General features: G+C 42.3%; 1 protein-coding gene across 1 annotated transcript in view; it reads right to left on the minus strand.

The window, feature by feature from the left end:
* Positions 1-507: 507 nt before the first annotated feature.
* SLC9A6 (solute carrier family 9 member A6) overlaps positions 508-12,138 on the minus strand; it is a 33,350-nt gene continuing 21,719 nt past the window's right edge. The window contains exons 12-16 of the mRNA XM_020969831.2: positions 11,526-11,679; positions 8,825-8,855; positions 7,645-7,724; positions 3,947-4,052; positions 508-2,619 (exon numbers count right to left, since the gene is read on the minus strand). Of these exons, the coding sequence (XP_020825490.1) occupies positions 2,347-2,619; positions 3,947-4,052; positions 7,645-7,724; positions 8,825-8,855; positions 11,526-11,679 (644 nt within the window). The 3' untranslated portion in view covers positions 508-2,346. The remainder of the gene's footprint in view (positions 2,620-3,946; positions 4,053-7,644; positions 7,725-8,824; positions 8,856-11,525; positions 11,680-12,138) is intronic.

The following is a 12,138-nucleotide window of genomic DNA, read 5'->3' on the forward strand; positions in this document are numbered from 1 at the left end:
TTTCCACAAGTCCTCTGAGGGAAAATTAAGGGAGTATGAATACCAAAAACCAATTACTCTATGGCCACTTGGGCAAATTCGAACGAAGGTGAAACCCCAATGGTCCTTCAATAATCCTTTCCAAGAGGGAAGTGTTGTGTCACACACTCAGAGGGGAACAGTGTGAAAGCAGTTGGTCAGATGGGCCCCTCAGACTCTACTCCAAAGGAAAATCCAACATCTCCAGTCTACTCTTCTCCCTCTCCCAGAGTTTGGAAGGGCTCTTCTATCCCAGTTCCCTTTTTGCCCCAGGTGCTGGTATAAAGTAAAACCTTCCATGGGGTGACATTGGAATAGCGAGCTTCCCTCCTCTCCTTCCATAAGTTGGGATGTAGATTTGCCCAACTAAAAAGTGATGAGTTCATGAAATAGGTGTCAGTGGCCCCTCTCCCCCAGAGGTAAGAACCAGCTCAGTGGGAATTGACATTTAACGGAATTCTAACAATTCAGAAACCGAACTCAGCCACATGACAGCATAAAAAAGTGGCAGATCTTTATTGAATATCCTTTCGAAACACGTATAATAGTATGGGGAAGCGATACAGCACCTCAAAACACACAATGACAAAATCTTTGACTACACGAAGAAGCAAACATCAGAGAAATGAGTATGTCACAGAATTCCTGCATGGCAGGAAGGTCACTAGCACTATGGTACCAATGGCTACATCAAAAGCTAAAACTGCCATAACTAAGTGCAAACCTCTACTACATACACAAAAGAGCAGGGGGCAAGAATACAGCCTGCTTGGAACAAACTCGCATAGGGACTCTAGAACACGAAGAGATCAGTTCTAGCCAGGAGGAAAACAATTTAAGGCAATGTTACTCAGATCCAAGGAAACAAAAGAAAACAAAAAAACATTGAATTGTTTTTCCGAAACATAAGTAGTCAGTGTTTGCATTTGAAAAAGAGTAAAAACAAAAAAAAGAGTTCTCAGTCTTCATTGCAAATAATTTCCATCATCATAAACTGAATTCGAAATTGTAAATTTTGTTCTATGCTCCTCCAAGGAAAAAACAAAAACTTTCAAATACATATGGCAGCTCAAGTATTTCATATTAAAAAGGAATAGAGAAATAAAGACAACTAGACACAAAGCATGCTAAGGAGTTCTCAAAGTGCAATGATTTTTAACTACTGAAAAGGCAACATTCTTCTCCCTTTCAGTCTGCAATCAGTTTTGGAAACGTGACTTGGAGATGAAGCCAAGTTCCAGTTTACCCAACAGCAGTTGGGTCCCATTTCCACTGGATGCTGGGAGTGGGCACAAGTGCGATAATAGAGCTATAAATTAATTTTCATTCTCAACTACAGTATTACACAAATGACACTTGGACATGGTCAACTTGAGGGTGCTACGTCTAACTGCTTACAGCGAGAAAAGCGGCTTAAATAATGCCTGAAAGAGAAAGGGCTCAACCACAAAGCTTGCTTTATGCATCACATACATGACCAAAACTTAAGCAGCAATTTAGCATCTAAAGGTATATATCTGAGGCAGAATATTTATATGTTTCAGGAGAGGCCTATTCTATTATTCTATTATGCCCACCCTCCCACAGAATGTGCTTGCTATGTAGATCTTTCACTACGGTTAAAGAGCTGGGTTCAATACCCTCCAAGGTCCTTACTGACCAGGAGGAATTTTTAAATATTGTTTCAAAGTCACTTTCCTCTATCCTTTACAAAGGGCATGGACTGTGCCCATCAGTCTGGCTTGTCCTGGCCCAGAGAAACATGTGACCTCTCCACCCCCCCCCCCCCCCCCCCCCCCGGTGAAACACAGTCAGAGCTGAAGCCAGCCAGCACAGTTCTGCAATCATGCTCTAGACCAGAAAAGGCAGGGCCCATGGAGTGTCGCTGAAATCCTATTATCTGAAATAGACTCTGCCCCCAAACTCTTCTGGGAAAAAAAGACACCACCCCCTCCCCCATCTCAAACTAAACCTATACTCCCCAAATCTGGTCTTTTGGTTAAGTGTCAAGTAATGAGAAGAATGAGTAACTGGGCCTCTTTTTGTACTGAGTTAAGGAAGGTAGCAGGACCCACACTATCACTATGCAGGGGAGCTGGAAACGATGCCACTCCACAAAGTGCAGGCAATAGGGGATTTTTTTAAAGTTGAAGAACTGCTTGTTCACAGTCTGTCCTGTACAGAATATATATATTCTTGCTATGCCATATAAACAGGATTTATACAGCTTAAACGGTCAGATACATGCATTGGACTTGGTAGGTGGTACACATTTCTTCACAATTGTGTATGCGGATTTTACAGTCAGGTTAGTGAGCAACAGACATGTTAAGCGGGCCCATGCCTCGCATTATCTAACATATTTAGTGGGGGCTCAGAATCATCCATTGGAAGAACCAGGCGGGTTCCCCGAATTACAAGTTCATGGTCCCCAAATGCAAGTTCTCGATCCAGGACATCTTCAGAGGTGTTTCCAATAAGCCTCCTGGGAGCACTGGCTGACATGGAGTCAGTGCTAACAGTAGAATCACCATACGTCAAACTAATGTCGCCATCGTTCAAGATAAGATCAGAATCATCATCTTTCAGCTGTTCCTGATTCTAAACCAAAAGATAAAACAAATGTTACTTTCAAGACAATTTTCTTATCAGAAGACCAAACTGCAAGAGTCACAGGTGAGCTAGGTCCATGAAAAATATTATTTACTTTCACATAAGCAACACCTAGAAATAAGTTATCCCTGATACACTTAATTGTGAAGACACGATAAAGAACAGCAGGCAGCCTCAGCACCAGACCATCGATCTCCCAGGTCAACAACTGAAGGTTCTAATGATAACTGTCTTTAACTGTAAACTGCTTTGCAATGAATAAGTACCTTACGGCAGAGAGAAAATGGTAAACAAACAAAAAAAATCATGGGGCTAAGAATCAGTTTGCCACCCCGTACCTTCCCCCTCACGGTTCCTGGTTCTGCCTTCTTGGGCCAAGCAGAACAAATGATTTTTCTATGTCCTAGTTGCCAGGTATCTTGCCATCCTGGCCACCATCCTCTGGATACAACATCCCTCTAAAATGTGGTAACCAGAACCAAACACAATCCTGTAGAGGCATACAATCCCTCAGGGGAGAAAGACACTTTGCAAACCCAGGTGTGAGTTATTACCATCAATATCTGACCACATCCATCTTGGCTGAGATGATACCCTCCGTTTCTTCAACAGTTGGGAATTTCTTGTCCCGAAACAGCTGAGATAAATATGCTATTCCATGGATTCTTTTTAGAGGGTAGGTCTGGGATTAGAAGGTTGGGTTTCAGATGTGAAAAATAAAACTACTTAAAAATCAGACTTCTTTCCTAAGTCTGGTCCATGCATCAGTTACCTAAGCTCTAATGCTTAGAACTGAATGCAAGGACACACAAACCCCAAACTGGAAGCTAAAGAAACAAAGAGGGGGTTCTAGAGGATGCCTTGACATGCTCATGGCTCCAACAAGAGGAAAGAGAAGTTGTGTCCAAGATCCACAAGAGTAAAAGCGCACACCACCACACATCATCTGTTACTCACAGGAGCTTCACAAACAGCAACTGAGATCCTCTGGCCACTTCGTGGATGAGGATGTAAAAAACACCTAGCCCAGGACACATACTGCAAATCTGGACACCAACCCAGGTGCCACTAGAAGACTTCAGGTGCTCCAAAGACAGTGTGTGGTACTGCTTTGTTCCTACAGCCCATTAGACTTTCAGTTGGAATCACACACAAAGGTTTCTGGCATGCTCAAATGGTCCATTGACTAAGCAAAAGGTGCTCACTTCCTTAAAGCCCATGCATGCTTTGGTGGTTTAAAGAGAAAAAAAAAAGGTCCAGGGACCAGATGAGATGAAGTTAGGTCAAGCAGAGCTATCAGATGAGAACTACTTACTTCATAAGCTTGAGGGCTGGTCAGACATCTTGCGAGGGGTCCACAGAAACTGGGGAGTGTGGAAGTAAGAGGTGGCCCGCTGTGGGTCAGGAGCGGTTTCAGATAGCTGTACTTGTTAAGGGAGAAAAAACTTCAAATGTCCTTATTAATCATGCCAAAATGCCCAGCTTATTTAATGGAAGAAATCAATAACCAGAAAGAGAGCCTGAATCATTTTCAAGTTACTCCTTAATTAACTAAGGAAGAGAAAAGGAAAGGTTCTGCTAATCAATTCATCATCTGGAGAAAGACAGTAGCTTTCATCATGTGACCTATGAATCTGATTAGCAAGTGGTGAAAGCAAGCTCTCAATCAAAACCTGAGTGGAAACCTTATAATTACTGCTCAAAAAGTTGTCAAAGGGGAACTAAGCTAATCCCAAAGACCTCTCTAAATTGTTATTGTTTAAAAATTACATACTTCCATCACTAGTTTAGCTTGAATATCATTTGTTCTCTTCAAAATGAGTATCAAATTCTCATGAGACAATGAGCAACCCAGAAGAGGAAATCACAGTACAAAGTAGGAAGAAACTGCATTCACTCAACTCTACCCCCTCTTCAAATCATTTTTCAAGGACTCAGCACTCAGAAATAACTAGATCGTTATACAAGTCTTTATCACTATTTAACCCCAAGAAACAGACTAATACCTATTAGTACTTGTATGAAATGCAACAGGTTGGGACAGCAGTCAACCTTTGAAATTCCCCTGTGAATACAGTACTGCTCCCCCCTCCCAAGGCAAGATACTGTTCAGAGCAAGAAAGTCAGGTTTTTCAAATAAAATATCAATTCCCTGGGGCAGGCAGAGTCAGTCTCATCTGCCTTGTATCCCTAGTGCCCACACAAGGCCTGGCACATGAAAGGTACTGAATAAATGCTTGTAGAATTGTCTGTTGTGAATGAGGATTTCATGACCGCTAGGTTTATAAACCTGAGGTAAAAACTGCCAAATTCTGGTTAAAAGTACCCATTTCTTCAAATATCCCCACATTCCAACAGATGTTCGTTCTCATCAGCTTGGCCATCCCCACCAGTGATGAAGATCACATGCCATCCACTGTGCCTATCCTGTGGGCCTCTTGTCCAGGTCTTCTCCTAAATTTGCCACAAGGAGGAAGGATAAGGGAGGTGCTACTAGATTTGTTTGGGGGCCATCCAATTTAAGGAGAGAAAAAAAAATAGAAGGTCAAACAAGCCGATCTGCAATTCTCACTAGTCTCACTGGAACGACTGAGGTGACTTAAGTCTTGGTGCCCAATAGAAGTATACAGAAAACCATGTTGTCCTTCTTTTAAACAGCATGTCTTTACACGAGGATGATTTCTGTCACTTCATACCACACATTAGCTAGAGTGTACACTTTGGTTAAAAAATAAGATTTACACAGAAGGTACTCATACATTTGTTCAATGAAGTAAAATGGATGAAAAACATTAAAGATCCAGAAGGGGCCTATGTCCCAAATGCTGGTAAAATTGCTGCTTCTGATTTAATTAACATTTAAGCAATTTTGCAAAGCCAGGGCTCGCTCCCTAATGGAAGCCTTAATGCACCACAACAACTTATGTGTTCTGGCTTCTTGTAGCGATTTGTTTTAGAAGCAAGAGTCCATTATGGTACGATGTACTGCAGGCCCTTGGCCAAATGGACAAGGGGAAAAGATGAGTGCTTGCTCTCTTTTCAAGGCTTTCCTTGTTTAATTCAGGGGTTCTTAACCTGGGGCCCCTCTGGAGGGAATTAAAGGGGATCCATGAACTTGGATGGGGAAAAAAATGACATCTTTATTTTTACTAACTTTGTTTCCTCTGTGGTCCTACGTGTGTTATCTTATGCATTTGCAAACCTGATTCTGAGAAGTTGTCCATAGGCTTCACCAGACTGCCCAGCGGGGTCCAAGGATCAAAAAGGGAGAACAACTTTGGTTCTAATGTAAGGATGCTAGATTTCAAGCCAGAGGAATTTAGCTCAAATCCCAGCCTTGGTTTGAATCCCAGTGTTGTTATGTGCTAACTGGGAGACCTTGGAAACTCACCTCACCTTTCTGGGCCTCAGTTTCCTCATCTGTAAGATGAAGGGGCTGGACTGGATGGCTTCTCATGCACAGAAGGGATGGGGGACATCATATGTGTTTATGTATTTCCTAGGTGTGTCTGAATGCTAGATGACACCAAGTTCTGATAAACAAGGCTTGAGAAACCCAATTATGAAAGTGAATTTTATGATCCTTCCCTCTGTTCAATTGTCAGCTTAATCTGCAGGAAATTAATTTTGATCAATATCAATAAAGGACTCACTCAAGAAACATATGGTTTAAGCAGCCCATGAAGAAGCAACACTATCAAAAGTGTGTCTAGGAAGGACTGTAGTCTGTGTTGAGGGGCACGGGTTAGAAAGCTAGGAAATAACTGAAATGGTCACTGTGGTGGCCATAACAGCTGGAAAATAAGGCTTATGTGGCCCACAGAGTTAGAGTTAGAAGGATCCTTAGAGATTATGGTATTCAGAGCACTGGCCCTAAAGTCAGGAGGACCTGAGTTCAAATCCGACCTCAGACCAAACACTTGACACTTACTAGCTGTGTGACCCTGGGCAAGTCACTTAACCCCAACTGCCTAAAAAAAAAAATTATGGCATTCAACTCCCTCATTTTACAGAAGAGAGAACAGAGGCCCAGGGAGGAAAAAGGACTGACCCAGCTTAACAAAGCTAATAATGGACAAGGGGCAAAATTCGACCCCTGGTCCTTGAACCCCAAATCCAGTGCTTTGTTACATTCCACTGCTATTTCAGAACTCTTCCTTTGAGAAAAGATCGGGAAAGGCACTTGCACTGACAAACCAAATTCTTTTTTTTTTTTGGCTAGGCAATGGGGTTAAGTGACTTGCCCAGGGTCACACAGCTAGTAAGTGTTATGTGTCTGAGGCTGGATTTGAACTCAGGTCCTCCTGAATCCAGGGCTGGTGCTCTATCCACTGCGCCGCCTAGCTGCCCTGACAAACCAAATTCTTAAAGCTTTTTTCATCATCCTCCATTTTTTAGTCCTGACCAATAAAAAGCCTCCCAAATGACATCCACAATGACAAAAGGGGATGAAAACTGCATACTGCCCAATTACAGATTATGTGTGTCTTTCTGCACACGCGTTGGACGGGCAGATGGGTCACTACACACAGGGAACTGAACAGTGCTTTCAATAATCCCAAACTGTTCAATGTCACAAAATCCCATCTCTTTTTTTACATCAGTAGTGAAACTACTTGTCTATAAATTACGATCTCCAAAGAATCAAAATCACAAACAATCCCAATAGCAATGGGGAAAGATGGCAACAAATACTAGTAGATTTGTAGTCAAACAACCTGGGAGTCCTAGCTCTGCCACTGACTATCTGCACGATGATGGGCAAGTCATTTTTCCTCAAGGAACCTCAGTTTTCTCATGGGTAAAGTGGGGAATGACAACATCTCTCAGCATTGTTGTCAGTTATCAGATGAAAACGCTTACAAGGAGAAGGGAAAATGGTCTTCCTCTTCTGTAAGAAGAACTAAAGGTAGGCCTTGCTCTCTCCTCAGAACGGGGGAGGAGCAAAGCCAAGAGTAGCCAAGTTGGAATTCTCATTGCCCACCCTCCACATCCTCCTCATTTTAAGGATACTTATGGTCAAAGTTGTACCAGATCCTGAAGAGCCAAGCGCTTTCAGCTTTTGTGTTCCTTCTTTCACTCTCTGGGAAGCCCTGTGACCAGAGGAGAAAGAATAGGCCAATGGAACAACTAGTTATTGACACCCATTCCCTCTCAAAGATTCAGGAAGAAAAAATCCCCTACTGTGTGCTATTTCGAAGGGTCATTTGGATGTGACTTGGCATTCCTCTTTGCTATTCGCACTGCCACCTGCTGGGTTGTAGCCCTGACCACCTCTCCACCCATGATAGAAGCTCTGATCTACCAATGGCCTAGCAAATGTGTCCAGCAGTGGGCCATGAGGATTGCCCAGAGAGCACACAGTCTCCTCAACAGCTGGCTATCTTAACAATTAGCAAGGTGAAGTTCATCAACTGATTTCTTTTCATGCTACCATCGAGGCAAACAAACCAAGGCTTGGTTTAGACCAGAAGAAATGTGTTTTGAAACTAAATACAACACAAACCATCCAAGCTCTTCTCATGCTGTATTAATATGAATAATTATATATAATAATATTTTGCACCTGTCATCCAGACATTCAAGTAGCCCTTAACAGAGAAGAAATATATGACTCTGTACTGGGCGATGGGGCTTGGTAGATAGGAAGCAAATGATCATGAGAAAGAAGTAAGTCTGTTAGAAAGCAGGGTTTTAACTGAATAAGACTCTACAGGTTTATTCCTATACCTCAAACAGCACTCAGAAACGTGCATGGCATCAGGACAAGGGTGGGATACAGGACCAAGAGATTCTAGTGCCCTTGAACAGACAGGCTGGAATATTTCTGGGGAATTCTGAAGGGCTGCTGCTGCTCACCCAGTTTGGAAGTGAGGGTAGCCAGACAGCCGAAGGAAGGCTTCCAGCAGAGTCCAGCCTTCATGCACAAACCCAAGTGGAAAAAGACTCCCCTTGCCAGAGCCCTGCTCTCCTCTCCAAGGGTGGTCTAGAGATAGGAGAGCCATCACCTTGGATACCATGACCCCAGCTATGCTCTGCTTTGGTTTATATCAGGCAGTAGGAAAGGCAAGGAACAGCTTTGTTTAAAAGCTAATTAAAGGAGCTGAGAAACCAAGCTTTGGTGTGATGGAGGTTTTACTCACTTTCATTACAGGTAACTTCACATCAGACAAAAACATCCATGCATACTTACCAGATGATCCTGGTCTGAATCAACTCCAACCCTAAGGGAGGAAACACAAACGTCAGATGAGAATCTGGGCTTTTAAACCTGTGGCAGCTCATTTTCTTAACATAGGCAATGTGACAGTGTACAACGGAGGGAATTCTAGGCTTGGGATGGGAAGGACTAGGCTAGAGCCCAGCTCTGCCCCCTGCTTGCCACCTGTGGCTCCTGGAAGTCACAACCTCTGTGGGCATGTTTCCTCATCTGTAAATTTTGGGTTTTGCATGGACCTAGGATCAACCTTCCCCAATTTCTCTTCTCCAGTTATTGGTGTACTTTGCCACCTTAAACTGTTTTCTATTTAGGCATCTGTCCACATGTTTTATCCCCCAGTAAAATGGTGATACCTCAAGGCCTGAGACAGGTTTTTATTTTTTCCTTTGTAACCCCATGGCACAATTTGGTGCTCAATAGAATTGATTTCATGAGTGTATGTGGAACTCTCAGGGTAGGAACCCCTTCCAATTAAGCAGATGGCAATTTTAATGAGCTTTATTATTTTGTTTTCTTTTTTGGTCTATGCCTCTGATTTGCCTGGCATAGGAAACTCCTGGTGTGGAAACACCCTCCGCTCATGAAGATCAGTAATTTAGTCTTGGAGAGTTGTGTGGGCTATTGGGAGGTTAAATGACTTTCCCAGGGTCACACAGTCAGGCTGTGTCAGAGGCAGGACATTCTTGAACCCAAGGCTTCCTGACTCCAAAGCCAAAATACCAAGAGTCATACATGCCTTACCAATTTCAAAGGGTTTTTGTGGGAGCAAAATAAAAAAATGTGAAGCTATCAATAAAAATAGCTTGGATTCCAAATTTGGCAATGATTGCCAATCTTACTAAGGGAAAGAGAGAGAGGAAAGAAAGGAGTAAGTATTTGTTAGGCACTCACCAGGCACTGTGCTAAGCACTTTACAAAGAGTATCTCATTATGCTCCTCAATCTCTTAAACTAATATCAAAATGACATTTCTTCCCTGGAAATTACATCAGAACAAGGAATGTTACTGTCTCCCCTTTAAAAGAGGGTACTTTACTGTAGATGGCAACCCATCTGAGGCAAGATTGGAATGAAGGGCTTCCTGACTCCAAGCCCAGCACTCCTATCCACTACACCACAGCTGCCTCTATTGTCACTTCAATAATTAAAAGGATTTGATGTCACCGGCAGTCATTTCCATTTCGGCAATCATTTGGTGTTCTGTGTGGTGGCTTGGGGAGGAAAAAGAAAAGACGACGGAAAAAAAACAACAAAGAAAAGTATTTAGGGAAAGGAGATTTCTTTCTAGCCTCATTTCCACCATTATTAAATGCTGCAACAGAAAAATGTCTAGCTCTCTGCCAAAAGCTAATGGACAAGCCAGCCATGGGGTATCGTGGTCATTTCTGACTGTCTAGGATGTGTTCAAAATGATGGCTAAAACCACAGAAAAATGACTGTTCCATGTGTTATTGTGGGACTAAAGCAAAGCCTGGAGGAAGAAACAGATCAGAGCTCTCCTTCAGATGGAGTGGATTCTAACGAAGGTGTGGCCAGAAGCTCACTGTTCGTGGTTTTAAAATGTCAAAAGTCTGCAAGTCCATAATCTGCATACTAATAGCAGATTCTAAGCAAATCCATGAATGTAAAGTGACATCTAGTGGTCGTGGAGAGTCATCACACAGGGTCCAATGTCTCCAAATCAATTCCATATTCGGTAAATACCTATCGCTGGCACAGTACTGGGTTCGGCACTTGGGAGAGGACAGGAGTGGTTTTAAATCTGCCCTCAATGATCTTATGTGGAGGATAAAACTCATACACATGAAATAGAAAGTACAAGATCACATAAATTCAATTGTATGCTATGGGACCCTGCAGGGGCAGGGTAGAGCCATATAAAGGCAGGCAAGAGTTGAAACTCAGTTTTTAGGGTTGTTTGCATTGACTTAACCCTTCTATCACCTTTAAAAAAAAAGACCTTGCTAAGGAATTAGCTTAAGATAATTTAGGAAACTATAATTACCCCTTTAGTGATAACAAAAGTAAGTATTAACATTTCACTCAATAGCTTTTCAAGGGAAAGAAAAGAGCTTAAGGTTGCTAATTTCTAAAAGCACCATCACCTGAAACAACATTCAGGGTACTTCCCATTTGCACAGATGTACAAATGACTGTCTCGGACACAGTAAAAAGCAGGTGTCACAGTGATTGATCTGGATTAAGAAAATAATTCACCAGGATTAGGTATGGCTAGATTGGACACTTGGTTTTTAGATCCTTTCCCAGAAAGGAAAAGAAAAAAATAAAGGAGCTAAATTGGACTTCTTTTTTTTTTAATGGACCATACTGTTTTCTCTAATCAATGTCGTAGATTTGGGGAGCTCAGTAGGTTCCTAGGGCATATGAAGTCTCAGTTAGTACACATAGTTAAAACCTATAAAGGCTTTAACAACCCAGGCTGCTGTTTCCATAGAAACAGATGTGGGACTGGGGAGAAGAGAGGGAGCTTTCAAAGTAAGTACATTTTCAAATATTAAAAACAAAAGTCTTCCAACTTTAACCTTGGAGTGGTTGGTCACAAACAATGCTGCTCTTTGGGTGAAGTCTAAAATTCTTCTACAAACTCACAGTCAAATAAAGAGTCTGAATTGTAATTTAATATTCCACCACAAAGGCATCTAGTTTTTCCTTACCGGATGTTCAGACATGACAACATGGCCGTGGTGCCCCCACCAAAGACCCACACAGTAAAAAACACAATCAGGAGCGTGGTGCTGAACATCATCTGCCTCGCATAGGTGGCAGTATCCCGAATGGCCAGGGCAAAGGCCATGGCACCACGAAGGCCTGAAAGGAAACAAGGGATTATTTTATGCCATTAACCCATAGACATTGGGAGCTACAAGAAATCCACAGAAGCAAAGGGATTTCGGGGAAATGGGAAGCGACAGAAAATAACTTTTTTTTTTATAAAGTCTAGTACACAGTACTGACCATCATTCATCTTCATCCTCCCCACCTCACCTCCCAAGTTCTCTTCTCCCACTGTCTTACCTAACAATGCCAAGTAAAACATTACAAGGGGTAGTTAGTGTCAAAGTATGGTGGAGTTTGGTTACAATAGGTCAATGATATTATTGCCAAACCACACTTGTTGAGACAAAGTTGCAAAGTTAAGTAGGGTAGAACTATATTCCCACTCCTCTATAAACCCAGTACAATAAAAGCTCTTTGTAAACAGGGACTGGTTCATTGTCTTTGTATCCAGAGCCCCTGGACCGGTGCTTTGCACAATAGGCATTTAAT

The sequence above is a fragment of the Phascolarctos cinereus genome, unplaced genomic scaffold, assembly GCF_003287225.1.
Source record: "Phascolarctos cinereus isolate Bilbo 61053 unplaced genomic scaffold, phaCin_HiC Scaffold_8;HRSCAF=390, whole genome shotgun sequence".
Taxonomy (NCBI): domain Eukaryota; kingdom Metazoa; phylum Chordata; class Mammalia; order Diprotodontia; family Phascolarctidae; genus Phascolarctos; species Phascolarctos cinereus.